Source organism: Vulpes lagopus, chromosome 2 (genome assembly GCF_018345385.1).
Source record: "Vulpes lagopus strain Blue_001 chromosome 2, ASM1834538v1, whole genome shotgun sequence".
Classification (NCBI taxonomy): Eukaryota; Metazoa; Chordata; class Mammalia; order Carnivora; family Canidae; genus Vulpes; species Vulpes lagopus.
In genome coordinates, this window is record NC_054825.1 from 103496702 (window position 1) to 103518780 (window position 22079).

The 22079-nt window shown below is 44.7% G+C and overlaps 1 protein-coding gene across 2 annotated transcripts in view; it reads left to right on the plus strand.

Annotated features, from left to right (window-relative positions):
• Window positions 1–589: 589 nt before the first annotated feature.
• Window positions 590–22079, plus strand: part of ARID1B (AT-rich interaction domain 1B) — a 438423-nt gene continuing 416933 nt past the window's right edge. For both annotated transcript variants that reach the window (XM_041745687.1, XM_041745688.1), the window contains exons 1-2: window positions 590–1960; window positions 2020–2914. In XM_041745687.1, the coding sequence (XP_041601621.1) occupies window positions 1020–1960; window positions 2020–2914 (1836 nt within the window). In that variant the 5' untranslated portion in view covers window positions 590–1019. The remainder of the gene's footprint in view (window positions 1961–2019; window positions 2915–22079) is intronic.

The following is a 22079-nucleotide window of genomic DNA, read 5'->3' on the forward strand; positions in this document are numbered from 1 at the left end:
GTGTGCAGGACACGGCTCTCCCCGACCCCACGCGGCTGACCTTCCCCGAAACTCTTTCCTCCTCTCGCAAGTTTTGGAGAAGTTGTGGGAATTACACCGATGGCCCCAAATCGAGGCAGAGCGGCTAACGTTCTGGGGGAAAAAAAAAAAAATTACATAACTCCTGGGAGAGGCAGTGCTTTTTTTTTTTTTTTTTTTTTTTTTTGCGCGGATCGCCCAAACATTTTGCTCCTCCGAACCCCGGAGGGCAACCGACAACTTTGCTCCCCAGCCCTTCTCCCTCTTTTGTCTGCTCGTCAGACTCGTTTTCCACCTTTGTATCGTTCCTTTTAGACGTGAAAACAAACACGCGAACGGCCGGTTGGCAAGGAGACGGGGCGCGAGGGGAGACAGCGCAGCCCGCCGCCGCCCCAGGCCGCCGCGCTCCGGGCGCCTGCGGAGCGGGCCCCAGCCCAGCCCAGCCCAGCCCAGCCCAGCCGTGCCCTGCCCTGCCCTGCCCTGCCCAGGCCAGCCCTGCCCGCGGCGGCGGGCGCGGGGCGCGGGGCGCGGGGCGGCCGGGGGCCCGCGAGGCTGCGCCCGGCGGCGGCGGCGGCGGCGGCGGCGGCGGCGGCGGCGGGGCGGCCCGCGCCGAGTCCAGTCCGCGTTTTGCGAGTGCCCGCGAGCAATCAGCCAGAAGTGGATAATAGTTGCTCGGGCTCGCTCGGCTCCCTCGCATGCCGGGCTGGGCCCGACAGGCTCAGTCAGTCGTGTATTTACCCATATCCGGGTGAGAGAGGAAAAGAGAAAAGTTTCATTTAAACCTGAACTAAAAACTTTGACCATGAAATCACACAGCGGGAGCAGGCCCAGACCGTAAGGCGTGACTCCCGGTGCGGCTCCGGCGGGGCCTGTGGAGGGGGAGGGGGCCCGCTCGCCTCCCGTCGGGGCGTGTGGATGCGCACAGGAGGGGCCGCCGACTAAAAAGTGGGTTTTATTGTCTCCCCCCGCCCCCCGCCCGGCCTCGCCACGCCGCGGCGATCATGGCCGCGCGGGCAGCAGCGGCGGCGGCGGCGGCGGCGGCGGCGCGGGCGCGGACGGGCAGCGGCGAGCGGCGGGCGCCCCCCGGGCCGCGGCCGGCGCCCGGGGCCCGGGACCTGGAGGCGGGGGCGCGCGGCGCGGCGGCGGCGGCGGCGGCACCGGGACCCATGCTGGGGGGCGGCGGCGACGGCGGCGGCCTGCATAGTGTGCACCACCACCCCCTGCACCCCCGTCACGACCTGAACATGGCCCATAACGCGAGCGCGGCGGCCGCCGCCGCCAGCTCTCACAGCGCCAAGAGCGGCGGCTCCGAGGCGGCTCTCAAGGAGGGTGGAAGCGCCGCCGCGCTGTCCTCCTCCTCCTCCGCGGCGGCGGCGGCGGCGGCGGCGGCGGCGGCGTCCTCCTCTTCCTCCTCGTCGGGCCCGGGCTCGGCCATGGAGACGGGGCTGCTCCCCAACCACAAACTGAAAGCCGTTGGCGAAGCCCCCGCCGCAGCGCCCCACCAGCAGCACCACCACCACCACCATGCCCACCACCACCACCACCATGCCCACCACCTCCACCACCACCACCACGCACTACAGCAGCAGCTAAACCAGTTCCAGCAGCAGCAGCAGCAACAGCAGCAGCAACAGCAGCAGCAGCAGCAGCAGCAGCAGCAGCAGCAGCAACATCCCATTTCCAACAACAACAGCCTCGGCGGCGCGGGCGGCGGCGCGGCTCAGCCCGGTCCCGACATGGAGCCGCCGCAACATGGAGGCGCCAAGGACAGCGCCGCGGGCAGCCAGGCCGACCCCCCGGGCCAGCCTCTGCTGAGCAAGCCGGGCGACGAGGACGACGCGCCGCCCAAGATGGGGGAGCCGGCGGGCGGCCGGTTCGAGCACCCGGGCCTGGGCGCCCTGGGCGCGCAGCAGCCGCCGGTCGCCGTGCCCGGGGGCGGCGGCGGCGGCGGCGGCGGCGGCAGCGGCGGCGGCGGCGGCAGCGGCGGCGGCGGCGGCGGCCCGGCCCCGCGGCCGTCTCGGAGTTTAATAATTACTATGGCAGCGCTGCCCCTGCTAGCGGCGGCCCCGGCGGCCGCACTGGGCCTTGCTTTGATCAACATGGCGGACAACAAAGCCCCGGGATGGGGATGATGCATTCCGCCCCAGCCGCCGCCGGAGCCCCCAACAGCATGGACCCCCTGCAGAACTCCCACGAAGGGTACCCCAACAGCCAGTACAACCATTATCCGGGCTACAGCCGGCCCAGCGCGGGCGGCGGCGGCGGCGGCGGCGGCGGCGGCGGAGGAGGAGGAGGAGGAGGAGGCAGCGGAGGAGGAGGAGGAGGAGGAGGAGCAGGAGCGGGAGCTGTGGCGGCGGCGGCCGCGGCGGCGGCGGCAGCAGCAGCAGGAGGCGGCGGCGGCGGCGGCGGCGGCTATGGGGGCTCGTCCTCGGGGTACGGGGTGCTGAGCTCCCCCCGGCAGCAGGGCGGCGGCATGATGATGGGCCCCGGGGGCGGCGGGGCCGCGAGCCTCAGCAAGGCGGCCGCCGGCGCGGCGGCTGGGGGCTTCCAGCGCTTCGCCGGGCAGAACCAGCACCCGTCGGGGGCCACCCCGACCCTCAACCAGCTGCTCACCTCGCCCAGCCCCATGATGAGGAGCTACGGCGGCAGCTACCCCGACTACAGCAGCCCCAGCGCGCCGCCGCCGCCGCCGCCGTCGCAGCCCCAGTCCCAGGCGGCGGCGGCGGCGGCGGCGGGGGCGGCGGCGGGCGGCCAGCAGGCGGCCGCGGGCATGGGCTTGGGCAAGGACATGGGCGCCCAGTACGCCGCTGCCAGCCCGGCCTGGGCGGCCGCGCAACAAAGGAGCCACCCGGCGATGAGCCCCGGCACCCCCGGCCCGGCCATGGGCAGATCCCAGGTAACCCCCGCGCCGGCCGGGCCTGCTTCCGCCGCGGCGGCCTCGCCGCGCGCCTCGAGCCCGACTTTCTTTCTTTCGCGTACTTTTTCCGCGTCTTCTGCCGGGGGGGAGGCGGGGGCGAGGCGCCCAAAGCCATTTTAACTCGCGGCTGCCTCCCTCGGAGGCTGGGCGGCGCGCGGCGCCCGAGTGCGCGGCGCGGGGCCCGGGGGCCCGGGGAGAGGGTCGCGCCGAGGCCCGGGACGCCCGCCGGGACGCGCGGCCGCCCCCCCCCCCCCGCCCCGGGCGCGGAGCCCCGCGCGGAGCCGTGCGCGGAGCCGGGGACTGCGCGCCCAGGACGCGGCGTGGGCGCCGGGGGCGGCCCGGGCGGCTTCGGTAACCAGATCGGCGCTCCCGGCCCGCCGGGTCGAGGGAGGAATATTGACCCCGTCTCCTCGGTGAGCGCCCACGACCAGCTTTAAACTGGGAAAAGAACGAGGAACTTTGTCCTACCTCCAGCCACACCGCGTTTCCCTCTTAACCTGCAAGGTGAAGGCAGAGGGGGGAGGAAAGCAAAGGAAAAAAAAAAAAAAAAAGAAAGAAAGAAAGAAAGAAAAAGGTTAGCTTTGTGGCCACCGAGGGTGTTTTTCGTAGTTGTGCCCGGCTATTCGGAGATACTCGGTGCGAGCTCTGAGTTTGAGTGCTTCGTAGCAAAAATAACACCCCGGTTTACAACGACGTGGAGGTGAGAGAGATTCTAAAATTAATCGATTCATTCCCGAGAATAGCCAGGAAATCCATTATTTTTGGCTTCCAGGCTGCTCGAAAGGAGTCACCTTCAACAGGATAGGCTGTGCTAAAGGAACGCATTCCGGTTAAATGGAACTTAATTTTGATCACGGATCAGGCATGCATTTTATTCGGCGAGTCCAGGAAAATAGCAGACCCGTGAAAATGGATCTTTTTGGATCAGATTTATTTGGGTTTCCTTTGATTTGCTGTCACCCAGGTCCTACAGCGTTATTAGGAAGTGTCCTGCACTCTTGCTGTTTCTTGCTCGTAGGCTGAGCCTAAAGACTGACTTGATCTCCTTTGCAAGGTTTGGAATTTGAATTGTGGAGGTAAACTGGCTGTAATAGTCTCCAGACAGCTGCCTCTGAGTTGACATCTAATCTGCCATCTGATTGGCTCCCCTCTCACCATTGGGCATTTAGCACTGCTGATGTAAATAGAAGTGCTGAGCAGTACAGTCACAAAAATTCTTGCCACAAATAATAACTGAGCTCTATTACCAGCAGATGTAAGGTGGAATATTATTTGAAGCTTAAGTTATTACGAATCATAGTTATTAATAAGAGGATTAAATACTGAAAACATTATGCTGGTGTCCAGCAGATTGGGCATTTACAAAATTCCAGGTCTTTGACAGTCTTAAACGTGGACACAGCAGATATCACGGACTTTGATTGTAAGATGAGAATACGGCAATTGAAAAACAATTAAACCAAAGATTTTTTACCGATTCTTGGATTCGCAAAGCTTTGATGAAAGCTCCCTTTACAGATTAAACTCTGCAAACAATGGGTTGTCGGCACGACGCAGTTTAAAATAAAAAATTAAAACGTTTAAAAATTCCCAGGTTCTGATATGCGGCGGTATCTTTTAGTGACACTTAATTAGCTTTATAACAAGATGAGAGCTGTATTTCTAGTAATGTGTGTTTTAACCATTCCGATCATTTAAAGATGTTTGTAGATGAGAAGTTTCAAATTGATGTGATATTCAGAAGTCAGGAAGTGAGGAAACTAATTCTGCAGACAATAATCAAAGGGGAAAAATGGATAATCTCGAGAAATACTAAAAATTATTTTACATTGGCTTCTGATTTGGAAATATAGAAATGCTCTAGGAATTTTTTTCTTTTTAATTTTGTTAGGTTTGGTGATGTGAGCCTTATTTGAAGTGCTCACACATGTGTTAGGGAAACTATCACATGCAAGCTGTGCTGGGTGTGTTTATTCCAAATAATCTTTCTTTCTTAGACATCTTAAATGCTGTGAAAGCTTTTAAAATTCTGACTTGTTAGAAAGGAATTAACAGTGGTTGTAATCTGTGTTTTTACGCAGCTTATTTATTTTAGGAAGGTGTATTTTAATAATAATCATGTCTTAGAGGAGAGATGTGTCAGAATGGACACAGGACTGAATTTAACAGATAATCATGTGAATCCCCAGCTGAGGACATTAGTGTCCACTGCTTTTAAATCTTTAGTTACTGGAGTTGTACTTTTAATGAAAATAGATTTTCCTACTCTTGATAGAAAATTTGTAATATCAGTTTTTATCTTTGATTCACACAAGATGAAGAAGCCTTGTGCAAATAAACCGATGTAATTAATTTTAAAAAGATTTATTTTGTCAGCTTGCTTTTAAAGGAATAGTTTGAGATTCACATCTTTGTACACTAGAACGGAAGGATGATAGAGGCAGATGTAGGTAGGTCCTTGTTACTTTTAAGTATTATTTCTTAATGGTACCAATCATTTTAAGTATTTTGATGTTTTGGAATGAGAGTGAATCCATTATGTCCTCAGTGTGACCCTTGGGAATAGCTTTTTTATTTTTGAGGGGGAAGAAGAAAAATGCTGGGCATATGACCTAGATTCACAGATTTCTTTTAGGTACTCTGCTGTGTAATGTGTGGAATGTGTCTTTTTTATATTTTTCCGTTTTGGAAGGCTCATATTTATTTAGTATTTGTTATGATTATGATAAATAGTTATTTGTCCAAAATATTAAATTACTATGTAATTATAGGTCATAAAGTACTATTAAATCATGTTGTTAAATGATGAAATTTTCTTGTGGCTTTAGCACATTTAGTTTCATTTTTGGTTTTAGGAATGGTTTATATTGGGTGGCAAACGTTTGTGTAATTGGAAGCAAAACATGTATGTATTGTACTGGGGGCATCTTTTTGAAAAGTGAAATAAGCCATTTTATGATAGTTTGTTTACTGGGTTTTTGTAAGATAAAGTATTTGGAGAGAGTAGTCTCAAAAGGAATACTGAGGTCTACTCACGTAACCAGGATTTTGTAATGTCCACATTTGTGCTGAATTCCATTAATGCTATTTTAACCTTAGTTTTATAGAATATAATGCAGCGTAATAAAAAGAGCCTTATTTACCATTAAAAGAAGTGACTAGGTGGCTTACAAAGCAGGAAGTTACAGACTGGTTCCTGATTACCTTAAAATTTGTATAAGATATATTATAGCATCACATCGTTCCCCACTTCCCTCCCAATGAAATTTTACCCTATCTGATGTTTTAAATCTTGTAAAGAAATTACTGTGCTCTAAATTGATATATTTGCTGAGATCTTGCTGGCTGGCTGGCTGCTCTGTCGTCAGAGAAGGTGGAATTGGCAGCTGTGGTCATAGAATAGGCCTATCCTTGAAAAAAAAAAAAAAAACCACGAAAATACAACAAAAATGTTTACAGTTTTCTGCTTTCTTAGGTTACCTGGAATGAAATTATGCACGGTTTAAAATTGTTTTCTTTGGATATTCTCATTTCTGTTTACTTACTTTGGATGATTTAAAAAAAAGTGATAACTACTCTTTAAGACAGCTATCATTTAATGTTTATATTAACACAAAATTGGTAAGTGTATCCCAGGGAACGTCATATTTTTTACCTTGGGTCTATGCTGAAAAACCTTAATTTCCGTTTTTTCTTTGGTTTTGCGTTTTACTTATATCTAGGAATGAATTTTTGGCAGGGCTTTTTCTACTTGTACCATTATCCCCGGCATCATATTGTATCAGAAGTATCACAAGTATGTTGTGGAGATGGATATAATCCAAGTCACCCTTTGACACTTATACTACTGTACTTTCCCTCTAAATGTCATTTTCTTTCATTAGAATTGAGAGAATAATATCTTCTCTCTGGTATAAACATGGTATTGATTTTGGTTTGAGAACCAATTCTAAAAACGTAAGAGAGTATAGAGGAAGACTCATAAATTCATTTGGTAGTTTTACCAGACACATATTTTAAAGAAAACAGGTATAAGAGAATGGGGTCGAGTTTTCAGTTCTATTTCTTATTAACCGACTGTTACTTTATAATTTGGGGCAGAATTTATTTTTAAAAAAGGCTTCTGATGTAACAGGAATTTATTTCTGTAGGATAAATACCAATATGACAGGCAAACTGAAAAGGTGATCATTTCGTTTATTTATACCCTGTTCTGTCCTGGGAAGAGAGTGGTTTGATTTAAAATTTGTTGGGAGGGGGCGGTGTCTCTCTGAAATTTTGTTACTTATTTTGAAGATTGATTTGGGCATGTAATTTTGGATGTATTGCATTGGGAACTATATTAGCTTTTTGCCCAGTGTCCAAAATTTAGAGGCTTTTCTCACTATAAGACTTGACACTGCTCAGTTAATGGATCTTGTGTACTTTGATCCATCATTGAGGAAAAGGAACTAATAATTCACTTGTGTCACTTTCATTTTGGCTTATGTGTAGATTTGTAAATTTGAGGGTTATATTTATATTTGAGAGAACTATTGTGTATCACTTAAGACAACATATTTATGGAAGCTCACGAGGAATGTTAATAAAACTCAAATTCTGTTATTTTTTTGAATTAATTAAATTTTCAAAATGGATGTTACAAAATTTTTATGACATTTTATAATGTGCTTTATAATAAATGGGCCACTTCCACCTCTTAGGCTTTTTTGGAATTGGATCATTGTTGGTCTCTGGCCTTTTCTGAGGTGTTCTTCATCAGATTTGTGTAGATGCTCTGTGGATGTGTAAAGTAGAGCCACATACTCGCTCTATGTGTGTGTGTGTGTATGTGTGTGCATGCATGCCCAGGCACTTGAGGCTGAGGGATCCCTGTTTGACTTCTCTGTGTGTGCGGGGAGAAGTATCAGGCACAGCTGCTTATCCTCCAAGGATGTATATATTTATCGTAGGTGTAGAACTATTACACAATATTGCTCTTTACCATTTGGAGGCTATTTGTGCAAGGCTAGGTGGCTTCTTTTGGTTTCATTGGGTGATTGAGTAGATTAATTTTGATCTAAAAACTCTATACCTTAATGACTTTTTGTCAGAATTTTGATGAAAAGAAGGTGATACAGGTATTGGTACTGAGGTATCATTAAGTATCCACTTATTTTGCTTTATGCTAATGAAGTAGAATTGTTGATACGAGCATACTGTAGTTTTAACTTAACACTTCACACTAATTGAGTGACTGAGTGACTTTATCAGAGTAAAAGATATGTTTCCACAGTAAGTTTTCAGCAAACATGTTCTATTTTTCAAAGGCTTTAACGTGGAGTAATTCTAAGAAAACTATTTCCTTAGATTTACTTATTTGAATGGGATCCAGTAGGCAGTTTTCAGACCCACTTCTGAAGGGATCAGTGCCAAGAATATTAGAAGGCTACTGAGTGTGACAGATGAACTAATGATGAAATTAATTTGTTCCTTGAGTGATATTTATTGCTAGGGAAGAGACCAAAGCTCTAAATCTTAAGCATATCCGGTTTACCCATAGACACTCTTATTTTAGGTAGGTGGCAGCAGAATCTGGACTAGATTTGTCGTATTGAGGCATTCCTTTTGAGGGATCCCTGGGTGGCGCAGCGGTTTGGCGCCTGCCATTGGCCCAGGGCGCGATCCTGGAGACCTGGGATCGAATCCCACGTGGGGCTCCCGGTGCATGGAGCCTGCTTTTCCCTCTGCCTGTGTCTCTGCCTCTCTCTTTCTCTCTCTGTGTGTGACTATCATAAATAAATAAAAATAAAAAAATTTTTTTTTTTTAGATTTGTCGTATTGAGGCATTCCTTTTGAATTGAATGAGATTTAGCTTTTGCTCATCATCTTCTGTAGGATGCTCTTCTCAATGTCTTGTTTGGGCCTTGATGAAAGATGAAACTTGAGAATCAGGCAAGTTGTTATGTACTAGGTAGCTCTGGAAGGGAAGCCATATTTGATGAAATCCAGAAGAAAATCTTAGGCCACATTTTTAAGAATATGAGATGCTAAAAAAATTATATGTGTATTTTTATTGTGATAAAATATACAGAAGATAAAATTTACTGTTTAACCATTTTTAGGTGTGCAGTTTAGTGCCATGAAGTCCACTCACGTTGTGCAGCCATCATTGCATCCATTTCCAGAACTTTTCATCTTCCCAACTGAAATAAAAAGCGTCATGTCAGACTTCCACATTGTTAGTTATTAATGCATATTGTAAGCGAAATAATCTTCATTTTGGAGCCATTAATCCTGCTTCTTCATAGTTTGTTAGTAAATCCTTTCTCAGATGTTCCCTAGCAGCACTAATGCTGCGTGTGTGTGTGTGTGTGTGTGTGTGTGTGTGTGTGTGTGTTTACTCCACTACTTCCTCCCAGTTTTGATTTGGGGGTGATCTTCCCAGGTTTTGTCTGTTTGGAAATGTGTTTTGTGTAGGTTAGTTGTTTCATTGTCAGGTCATTAAAAGTTTAAAAGCAGCTTTTTGAAGACTTTCTGTATAAAGGTTTTGGGATACTTTGTTGAGAGAAGCCTGGTATATTTGGTTAGATAATAGGACATGAAAATGAACTGTTAGCAGGATTTTCCCCCTTTATTTCTCTCATCTTTTACATGTTAGCCTATTTTTTAAATTACTGGTTTTATCTTTCTACTATTAGTGAAAATTATTTACAATGATCATTTTTTTTCCAGTTGTGTTTTAAGTTTTGGGCCATCCCAGCCTACCAAGCCTGAGCAAACAATAAATGCATGTGTTGCTGTGTCTTTTTCCTTAGTGTTCTGTGCCCCAAATTTGTGCTCCCCCCTTAAGTTTTTAATTTGTAGTCTTTTGCAAAACTGTAGAAATAAATTTGTATGTGGAAAAATTCCTAAATTAAGATGATTGGTCTTTTAATTAAATTTATAGGCAGCTGGTTAGTCTTACGAACAGGCTTTTTTTGTGTGTAAAATCTGGAATTGTATTTTAGCTGCTATTGATGCTGGTATGTTGTTACATCTTTAGACAATCAGTTGTGTACATTAATACTGAGTTCCACAGAGGACACAGAAATTGAACTTTAAGACTGTGTACTTGGAAATAATGATTTCTTAAAGTGTAAACATTTAGCATTTGTGTGTGCTAGGAGATGTATGTTAGATAAGTATCTACTCTGGATGATCAGTTGGCAAATATTTATTAAGCACCCATTTTCTTCATCAGTCCTGTGCTGGACACTGACGGTAGCTAGGGTCTGGGGATTGCTGCTGCTCCTGTGTGTGGTTCAGGGAGACGTACTGCCAAAGCCTGCTCCCACTGAACCTGGGCATGGCATTTTTGGCATTGTCGACTTAGAACTGGTTCAATTAAACAAAGTGCAAATAGCAACCATGTGGGTCAGCAGTCTGTTGGCCTGCTTTTTTGGGTGGGGGAGTGGATTTTGGCAAAACAGATAATCGTAGATTGTTGTGATATAGTTGATGTAGCTAGTGACTCTTTTTCCATTACGACCAATCAATTACTGGCTTTGTGCCACAGCAAAATAAAGATTCCACTATAGAAAATAATGACTAAAAAGAGGAAAATATCACTTTGAAATGTATATAGAATGGTCCTTTTTCCTTTTCTCAGTTTTCTACATTACATAGGCTCTTGGAAAAAAGTTAAAACAGTCTGCTCAGATTTAGGAAGATACTTGGATTGCTGGAGTATTTTTGGTAACTGTTTAGATAATGTATGCTGGCTGAGGAGTAAATTCAGCTACTGCTTCTGGGTCCTGAAATAAACCTTTCAGAAAGCGAGGCATTGATGATTAGTGGAGGCTGTTCCAGAATTCTTAGTATCTCCTGTTTCTTTTTGTGCTCAGCATCTTAGAAGTTAAACCACTCACTATACTCCATAGCCTTATTTTGAAATGACTGTTAATTCTGAAATTTGTCTAGAATTTGGCATCTAATTTCTGAAAATTGAAGAAGCAAATTTTAAGATTCTGTGACCACATATTATATATATCAAGCTGTAACCCCATTTTAATATCCTTTAAATTTTCTGCTTTCTGTTCGTATTTTTTTTTTTTTTACAATAAATTCACTTTACCCAATGAATTATAAATGACCTTGGAAATAGAAATGTAAAACATTGCTACTGCTGAGCAAGAATCTGTCTGAAGAAGCAGACATATTTCTAAGGGAACCGGTATGTTTGTTGTATATTAGTTTATTTCTGTGGTTCTGAGGATTTACGAGAGAATGTGAATATATTACAAGGCATCCTCATGTAATGGAGAGATTGTGAGCTTGGAGTTGGTAAGAGTTTGGTTCACTTGTAGGCTTGGGTGCCCATTTTCTCTGAGATACGACCAAGGCTGTTTCTTGATGTGAAATGTTGCCTGCTAGATAGGGCTGTCACTGAGGTCATCTCTGTAAACAGTGACATTGTTGTATGAGGTACCTCTTTTTTTCCTACCTGTCTTCCCATGGTGTAGTGAACCCCGAGTTCTTATTCTCTGCCTGGCCCTGCTACGCTTCAGGGTGTGGTCGCAGATGAGCCGCTGCCTCCATCAATTAGGTGACCCCAGTCCCTCCCAGCTGCAAAATTCTGTGCTGCTTTGAATTTTAAAAAATACAGTGCCTCATCAGCTATGCACCACTGAACATCTTATTAAACTATACTAGATCCAGGACATGTTCAGTGAATATAAACTGAGGCCTGTGCAAATATACAGATTTTGTGAATACCGCTGCAATTTCCCTCACAGAATGTAGTTTTGTACTGATTGGGACTCTTGTAAACAATTATATGAATTGGTTTTGGTTGACCAGTAGAGCCCATGGTGGATTGATGTCCTTGGGTCTAAGCTGCTGCCTCACTATTCCATCCTTAATATTAATCAGTGAATTCTGAGACTTCCTATCTTATACTTGGACCTTTCTACTTTCATGATCTGCAAAAAATGACTGGCTTTTTAGGGCAAGTACTTTTTGCAAAGGAACGAAGTTTTAAAATATTAAAACTAGGTTTTGGGATTCTGAGTGGTGGACAGTGGTCTCTGATTCATGGTTAAGTAACTTCTGTGTCTATTTCAACTTCACTGAATATGTGATTCACATTTGGTCCTTAACATTCTAATTTACTTCACATGTCAGGGAGGCTTAGGGTTGCTCTCGAAGAGTCAACGCAGAGAATGTCAAATCTGAGAATGCTAGGGGCCTGCCTCAAATATGTAGGTAGAGAGAAAGAGGTTTTTTTCTTTTTTTCTTTTTTGTTAATACTGAGATTTATAAAAGTATCAGGGACAAAATTTAATTCTATTATGAACAAATACTTACTCTGAGCACCACTTGGTGCTTAAGATACAAAGAGTAAATATAACATATGATCCATAATTTTCCCTAGTGAATTATCATAGACTCCTGGTGTTTTTACAAAGTGGAAATTAAAATGAATGGCTACATTATTCTCCTGCAGTTCTATGCAGAAAGACTATATCCCTCAAAGTGCATCACCTAAGAACTATTTGAAGAAAAGTTGATAATGTATCCAAACAAAATTTCCTGATGGGTATATTATACATTTCCAACATTAGTTTCAAGAAAATTTGTTCAGTTAGTGTTTCATGATTTTATGTGGAAGGTCCGTGTACTTGGGAGATATTTCTTAGTTCTTGATGAGAAAGTGATCTTAATTTGAATTTTGTTTTGGGTATCATCTGGTGATTTTTATCTAAAGAAATGATTTTATAGTGTCTGTAGAATTCAGTTCATTTACCTTCACCGTATTGAATAATCTCTTGTGTGTTAGGGCCTTTTAACTATGGCAAGAACCCAGGGCATCAGGCAGATGTTTGTGGAGAGCCTACTGTGTGCCTGGTACCATGGTGGATGGTAGATTCCTGGATGACAGGGGCATGAATCTTGATGAATTGACAATGCAATGACTAAGGAGAAGTAAAAATGCTACAGAATACAATGTCAGTGGTTCAGTGGGAGTAGTGCTGATGTTAGTGGGACATCCCCAAGAGACTAGACTGGGGTGGGAGCATAAGGAAGAAGGCTCTGTGCACTAACTAAGGTTTGAGACACTTGGTTAGTGAGTGTATTTTAACCAAGCTAGGAGGCAAGGACAAGAACCAAAGGTGTGCGGGTTAGAGAACTGGGAAGATTGGACATTGACTACCTGTGTGACCTTCGGTGAGTTACGTTACCTCCCTGATCCCTGAGGTTTAAAGTTCCCTCATGTCTAAAGAGATGGGAAAGTAGACCTAACCTATGGAATTGTTTTTGGGAAATACACTTGACAAAGTACTGGCATACTACCTGGCAAGGAAAGGGATGTTTTCACAAAGTAACAAAGGATTGTATTTTCTCAGGGACAAGGAATGAAATTGAGTTAGATGTGATTCTGTATTAGTTAATTTAACAAGTTGACTTAACAGTTTATTAGTCTTTCAGAACAAATAGGTTAACATTTGAAGGTTATTTCTAGTCCAGACGGTTTTAGTTTTTTATTGCCTGATGTGTCTGTACCTTGCCAAGTGTTTAGGGAAAGTGAGTGATGGGGCAGTTGATCACATTTCTAAAATGTCTGCTGTAGTTTGCCATCTTTTTATAGTCATATTTTTTTAACTGGTAAGGAAAAACAAATTCAGAAGATCGATAATTGGGGCATTTAATTTCACTGTCATCAACAAACATTTATCGACCTTGGTGTAGGGGCACTGTACCAGATAAAAAGATACTGGGAATACTTGAAAATTGAAAAGCATCATGTCATTCATTGGTTAGTGTAGAGGAATATCCTTAGATTACAAAGTGATTATTGGTGATTACAATAAATAAGATAGTTTGTAGAATATTTTTATTTTACCTACTAATCCATTTAATTAGAAACTTGGATTGAATAATTTTGGCCTAAAGCAATTTAAATTTTGAATCGAAGGAAATCAGTGCTTGGCAGACAACTTGCAAATTGGTGAAATGGATCTTTTGCTTTTAATTGATTTTCTCCATGTGTTGAAGAAGTAGTTTATTATTGTTAACTGTTGAAAAGTTTTAAAAATTATAGTCACATCTGTTAAGATTTTGCTGGGTTTGAAAGTCTTCCCTTTCCCTGCTCCCCCCCCCCCTTTTTTTAAAGATTTTATTTATTCATGATAGAGAGAGAGAGAGAGAGAGAGAGAGGCAAAGACACAGGCAGATACACAGGCAGAGGGAGAAGCAGGCTCCCTCCATGCAGGGAGCCTGATGCAGGACTCGATCCCAGGACTCCAGCATCACGCCCTGGGCTGAAGGCAGGTGCTCAACCGCTGAGCCACCCAGGGATCCCCGCTTTCCCCACTCTTGATGCCAGCCCCCTTTCATTTTCATTTGGCTGCGCAGAAAGAACACTCAGGAAGGTGCACGCTAGAGCCGACAGAGAGAGGCTTCGGGAGAGCCTGGGTTTCTCCCCTGGTATCCATCATGTGTGGCAAGACTTGGTTTGCCTCCTCCATTGAGACGTTTGTCAGAAGTATGTGTGCGTTAAAGCAGTAGTGCTTTACTTTTATTCAGTAATTAATTAGTGAAGATAGGATGTGAAAAGCAGTTTTGTGTTTTGTCTTTTATTGTGCATTAAGTTCCTATAGTTTTCCATATTGCTATATTATTAATGAGGGGGGAGAGAAGAATGAGGGGGGAGAAGATTAATTTTATTTAAGACAGTCATGTTCGGGTAACATAAAGGAATGTGCTTTTTTAGTCTTAACTACCCTTTCCTGGTGTTTCATGATTCTTTGAAAAAGTAATGCAAAGAAGTTGTAATCAGCTGTTAGGATATTTGAGCCAACTGGTTGTCAATATGTTGAAGTTTTATTCTTGGTGTGTCTAGAAACTTCATATAAATGCCTTTTATGAAGAAGGAGGTGTACTAGCCTGGCCAAACTGGTAAAGCTGAAATCTGGATTTGATTTGCATATGTGGTATTTTTTAGGGACTTGCAAAGTTTCACACATGAAATAAACTAGGTAGTGTGTACGGCATCACATGATCAAAATATTTTTCCCCTGACTGCTGCCAGAAGCTATCTATTGCTTTTCAACAATCTTACTTGTTGGGCATCATGCCAAGATGTTTAAGACAACCCCTTACGTGAGCTGTTCCATTCTTAACCTCTTTGACTGAAGTGCCGTGACCTTCACATATGTAGATTAGCCATGTGCTCTGTGAATTGAAACTTGCTGCCTCAGGAAGAAAGGGTTTTTCTTTTTATTCCACTGGGAATTTGACAGCCATTCATCCCTGACCTGGGCAGAGGTAATGCAAGGAAATTGGATTCAAATGGAACGTGGACAGATAACACGGGGAGGCAGCAAGCTTTCTACCTACGAGGATGAAAATATCCCGTGGTACAGATAATGTGCTGATGCGAAGGATCTGAAAAGCAACAGATACAGAGAGAGAGCAATAGATAAATGTAGGCATTTTGAAACAGTGTCCTTTTAAAAAAGGAAATTGTCATTATGGGCATTTCTAATTAGCTTTTACTCTATTCTTTCTCTTCTTTTCCTACTTAAGTTTTTGAAATCCTTTTCTCATTTAAAAAAAATGTCTTTACATGACTTGAGAATTAAATAATGAGCAAGCGTGGACTTACATACATTTAATCCAGATGAGTCTCTCAAAAGTGGAAGTCATTAGAAAGTTGGAGAGATGAGTGTATTGTATCACCTGTATCTCAGCAAGCTTCTTTGTCTTTACGCTGTAAAATTTTGAGGTGAATTGATACTCAGTTTTACTCATATGAGAGTTCTACTGAGTTTTGTGATGATTACAAATAATTAGTGAACAAAAATAATGAATTTTTGTATTTTTATTAGGCAACTAGTTTTAAAGAACATTCACCTTTGCTTTGTTAGTAAACATACTTGAAATTAAAGTAAGAGTCTGTATAAATAGTAGTCATGACACTTGATTAGGTTGATATGACAGAGTGTGAGAAGGAAAGTTCTCATTATAAGAATAATGGGTCTGAAGTGGTACTCCAACTGGTTTCTTAGCAAAAGGAGGGGATGATTAGGGCCGTCTGAAATTTATGAGTGCTTTTGTGTGGCTTTCAGGGCTGAGCCTTTCCTGTGTACATTAGGGCTTGTGAAATATTATGGGTCAGAGCATTCATTCCGGGCTCTGTGGGAGGTATTGTTGATACCCAGCCCATTCTAGGGGGTGCAAAAGAGGACATCGGTGTGGGGAATGTGCTTAGTGGATACAATAAAGCGAGAGGAACACACAATTATCCCTTGAGTTGAGGAAGACTTGTTTCTTTCCATATGAGGACTAATAAACAAATTAGGAAAAGTATCTGGTTATGATCATGCAGAATGTGGGGCCTTTCATGCATTTCTGGTCACACGGCAGACAGAAGGAGTGATAGTCCATGGGTGGCAGGACTCAGATCTCACCAGCTTGTTTATGTGCAGTTGTGAAGATGGAGCAGCGAGTCCAACCCCCAGAGAGAGGAGTGCAGGGTCCAGGGGAGGTGGGGCTTGCCCTAGAGGAGATAGAGCAGGAAAGAAGCAAGGCAGGCCTGTGATTCCTTTCCGCCTGGATAGGTGTGCAGCGCACCACCCTGCCCCAGGACAGCACACAGCTGGGTACAGGTGAGGCGGAAGGAAGAGTAGTGAATCAGCAGCCAAACCTTGAGGGATTTTTCTCGTTTCTTTTTTAATGGTGGCCTGTATTAAGACTGTTTTGTGGGACCCCTGCATGGCTCAGTCAACAGACTGAGGCTCTACCTTGGGCTTAGGTCATGATCTCAGGGGCCTGGGATTGAGTCTCGTGTCAGGTATTCTGCTCTGTGGGGAGTCTGCTGCTCCCTGTCTCTCTGCCTGCTGCTCCCCTTGCTCCTGCTCTCTCTGTCAAATAAATAAAATCCCCTCCCCCCAAAAAAGACTGTTATGCGGGGGCACAGGAAATCAGCCTCTCCTTGGAGTCAGGTGTGATTGGCAAAAATATTACAACACCTTGCTTTTCATTCTTGGCCTCTCAAATAAAGAACTGCATGTTCAGAGACAACGGTTTTAGAAGAGCTCTGAGTAATAGTGATCTAATAAAAGCAATAGCAGTAATAATGGTTCCTGTTATTGAATACTTACCTGTGTGCTAGGCACATTGCACGTACTAATTGCCGTCTTTCAACAGACTTACAAGGCAGTCTCCCAATTTTATGGACAAGTAAACTGGTAGAATTAAAAAAATTGTTCAGTATTCTGGCATGTCTGGTGTGAAAGCCTGTATTGTTTCAGCTGAAGGAGTGATTCTCAAGCCTGGTTGTGCATCTGAATCACCGGGGGAGGCAGACAGGGTCTTGAGGCCCGTCCCCCCCCACAGTGATTCCGGCATCGTCCTTAGGCTGTGGGATGGCCTGTACGCCTACCTTTCTCTTCCTGCAGAGTTACTGATACAATTGATAGTGGTAGAGTTTAAATAAGACTTTTTTGTTGTTGTTGAGACATGTAGAATTATATACTTCTAATCGAGCTTTTACTACATTTTGGTTCCATAGTCCTATCAGACAGAGGAAAGAAAGAAATTATGCTTCAAGGGCATGAAGGTAGCTATTGGATTTTTCTGGTAGTGTCACTGAACATAAATTTACATCTGCCTGTCAGAGGAGACTGTCCCAAGATCTGGGTCATTGCTTGGAGTTATCAAGGGAGGCTATGAAATAGTCTTGCTGTTTGAAGAGGAGCCACTGTTCTGAGGTCCTGTTCTGAGTTATTCACATGTGGTTGTAACAAGTTTCTGGGACAAGGAGGCGATGGAGCAGCATCTGGAACAGTGTCTACTACCTCGTACCTGCGTACTAAATAGTTTTGGATTGGAAAATGGATGAACAGACTGGACAGCATCTCGAGGTCATAAGTTCTATGTGTTATGAGCCCAGAAATCTTAAATCCAAGAATGAGTGAAGAGAGCATGGATATGGGAAGGGAGGACAGGTGACAGTCGGGGACCAGAAGACTGGAGAAGGGAGAACACAGGCAGCCAGAGTGAGAATGTTAGAATGGAAACCAACACACAGACTTCATGTTCGTCGTGTGCCCTCAGTGAACCACTGTCACGGCAAAAGCGGTAAGATACTCTCCCCTCCCCCCCAAATCGGCAGATCTTAAAATAATCAAGATGCTAATGCGTAGTTACCAGAACACTTGGAGAACAAAGGCAGAAAAATCCTCCCAGTTCTTTGGGGAGGTCATTTCATGACAAGCAGTCATGAGTATTTCTGTCGGTGTTATTGCCACATGGCCATTCTGGAACCAGAGTCCGTGATATTGGGAGGGTATTAAAAGCACTCGATCAATGGACCCAGTCGAATCCCTGTTTCCTTTGTTACTTACTTGGTGGTGGACTTCTAGGCTGGCTAGGTCAAGGGATACTGGGATGTGTCCTGAGACCCTGTTAGTCTTTCTCTTCCTAATTATGTCTAGTAGGAGGGTGTAATACTGGGAAATTTCCCACCTATGTTCCTAGCTATTCTTCTCTTTTGAAACTTATCAATAAAATCATCACATCTCACAGCTTTAAAGACAATCAGTTTGACCATAACCTTGTAGACAAGGTTGACGCCGTGTCAGTTCCATTCCACTTAACCAGAGCTGCAGAAGAGTGTGAGTTGTGGGAGGGATCACAGTACTGTCTCTGTTCATGTCTGTTTCCTGGGGTTTCAGCTTGGGTTTTCCTCACTTTCTGACTGCTCCTAAATTTGAGGTTGAGAATATTTCTAAATGACCTACCTCCAAAATGTTATTTTTAGCTTAGGAAGAAATGAAGGCTTTTCTGTCTCATGTTTCCTCTTTCCTAATAATATTTGATTTTGTTTCATTATTTATTGTAATAAATCAGTACTAGAGTAATCGTGGATTTATAGTTTGTAGTTAATGCTGACTACACCTAAGCCATCTCAAGGAAATGAATTAACAGTATGTTTTAAAGAACCCAGAGGAAGAGAAAAACCCAAACAAACTGGTAACCTGTTTTTTAGGCTGTAGCTGTTTGTCACCAGCATGTCCTTTTCTCTAAGACTGGGCCTTTAATTTTGTTTGGTTCTTCACGCTTATGAAGGGAATGAGCATCTTTGGTGTCTTAGCAGTCATGTTTTAATTTTGTTCGCTATGATGAAAGGTATCTGTCTTTTACCTAGAAAGCTAACACCTGTCTACCTGCGTTAGTACTTTCAGAACATTTCTGTAGTAATGTATCATTCATCCAGTGCTACGGTTTCCAACAGTGCCATCGTAGCATTCTGAAACAGCTGAGAAAGCCTTCAGAAGGTAACTGTCACCGTGCTCAGGACCTAAGTCTGTTAGAGAAGAAGAAAGCCCTTCCCTCCCTTTTCAGGCATAGATAATAGTTATTTGGTTCTCCATGGTAACTCCCTTTTGCCATATTATCAGTACAAAGTGGAGGAGTTAGTCGAACAGCTGTGGGCAGCAGGTGAGAAGTGGGAGCCTGTAGAGGCAGACGAATGAGATGCAGCAAGTTCTGCCAACCACCGTGGGGGAGGGGGAGATCAGCTGTGCTGGTTTGTCCCTCATGACCTGAGGGAGTCAGGGGAGAAGCAGGCCAAACCTTTCATGCTTTCGTGTCTGTGAGAGCCTTAGACACGAATCTGGGTGGAGACACCCTGAGTGTAGTCATATGGGGACATTTGGAGGGATACCTTCCATACCCCAAGAAACCTTGGGAAAGAAGAACAGGAAACCAGGGTGAGGGGCGGGGGGAGACTTTTAAGTCTGCAGACAGGTACTGTGCTACCTCATGTATGTCCTTGACTCATTCAACGAAGAGGTATTGCTGTCTAGTCAGATGCTGGTCTGTTTACCTACTGGGTGACAGATAGTGTTCTAGGTGCTAGGGACACAGCAACGACTACAACACAGGCCCTGCTTTCATAAGGCTTACCTTTCAGTGAAATTTAATCCCAGAGATAGCAGAACCATCTGTCCACGTGGGGCTGACACCCTTTGTAGGGTTGAAGAGCGGCACAGGGGAATTGAACACTTTTTCAAAAACTGGTTACTTAGTAATGAGACCATATATGAATATGTAATAAAAATCACTTTGTAAAGGAACTATCATGGTTATTTCTGTAGTCTCAGAAATGCTCAGCATGCGCCTCTTGTGTCAGAGGACATTGATGAAACATAACATTTTTACTGTCGGTAGTTGAAATGGCAAATGGCAGCCCCAACACTGCCTTCATTTCCTCCAAGCTGAGAGGAAGAAGCAATGCAAACAGAGCTCTCGCTCTGACTCCACAGGGAGAAATCAGATGGTATGTAACTCTTTGAAGGTGCTCCCTTACTTTTGAATCATCCTGCGTTTTTAGTGCCAGGCTTTGGTTCTGGATCTGTTGGGTTTGAAATGTGTTCTAAAGAGCTGACTGGAGATGCTTGGAGGCAGTTAGAAAAGACAGGAGCATGATTGGGGCCTAGTACAGAACTGTGGGCTCTAAGCATGAGGGGTGGTTGAAAAAGGAGTTCCTGAGATTGCCAGTGGGAGCATGTGCGTGGGGAAGAGAGGGGTGCTGAGGAGTTTGAGGGAGCACTCTCGTTGCAGGAGTGGAAAGGGAGCCCACCACAGAGCCAGAAAAGGGGGTGGAGAGCATGGAGAGAGTTCCACAGGAGCCACGGGGACAGAGGTTTTTGGAGGGCAGATAGACATAGCTGTGGTAGGCTCTGAGGAAGGTTCAGGCAAGAGTGGTCATTGATGACCTTCGGAAGAACAGTGAGGAGGGAGGCAAGCTGCAGGATGCTACACAGTGACTAGGAAGTAAGAAAGAGGCTTCCAGATGGTAGGAAGAGGAGTGGGTTTTCTTTCTTCTTTTTTTAAAATTTTAATTAGCTGGGAGAGAGGTAGAGAATTTGGTTTGCTGCGCTGCCTGTGTCCAGGCACTGTGCTGTCTGCTTCCTAAATGCCAGGTGTTCTTTCCCTCTCCTGTTGGCCTGGGCTCTGCTTGGGTAGGGACCTGAGGGTCTTTTCTCTTGTGTCCCTGGTATCTGATGCAGTGTCTGGCATGTGGTGGGACTCAGTGAATGATCGTTGAGGGGCCATACACGTTCTGTGAGGTCTCTAACTAATCTAGTCCTTGTAGCATTCGTCTGTGACAGGTTTTGGTTTCCACATTTTCTCCATTCTTTTTTTTTATTTTTTTATTTTTTTTATTTTTTATTTTTAAGTTTTTTTTTCATTTTCTCCATTCTAAGGAAATGTTGGACCAGAGGGGGCACATGTGCTTTGAGCCAGGCCGAGAGGTGATGGCCCCACGAGTCCACTCTGAGTCGATTAACTCCAGTGCCTGTGCTACCACTGGTCTTTGTTAAGGGCAGAGGATATACACTGGATTTGTAGGCTGCAGGGAAGGAGTCACATTTTATAGAGATTATTTACAAACATTTCCAGAGAATATGTTTTGTAATATATAGAGCTACCAGTATTTTGGGTGCTTTTGATACCTTTGGTAAACTGGATTGGACATGCGAGGCAGTGAGTCAGCTGGTCTGATAAAGACATCTTTGAACCTCTGTAGAGAGTTCTTAAAACAGAGATGATTGCATTTGGGGAATTACCTTTGCGTATTGCCATGTATGTGCTAATACTCTGAGACTCAAGCAGTGATTGGTAGGAGTGAAAGCTGTTGTTACTCCCTGTTATCCTCTCTGAAAACCTGTGTTTGGGAGCGGGCATTCGAGATTAGCCACAAAAAGTTCTGAAACCGTTTGCTCTGTGTGTATAAGTTATTCTTTGATATTAAACTCGTTAGACACGTATGGATTTTCTATCGTGTATTTATAGTGAAACCATTCTTTTTTTTTTTTTTTTTTAAGATTTTATTTATTTATTCATGAGAGACACGGAAAGGGAGAGGCGGAGACACAGGCAGAGGGAGAAGCAGGCTCCATGCAGGGAGTCCAATGTGGGACTCGATCCCGGCCCCAGGATCACACCCTGAGCCTAAGGCAGACACCCAACCTCTGAGCCACCCAGGTGTCCCCGTGAAACAGGGACTTTAAATTACAACTTCTTTAAATTACAACTTGCTACCCATCCCCTTTCCCTCATAGTACCTGGAACCTCAAAAGGAAATCACTTGTTTTTCCATTGTACTGAA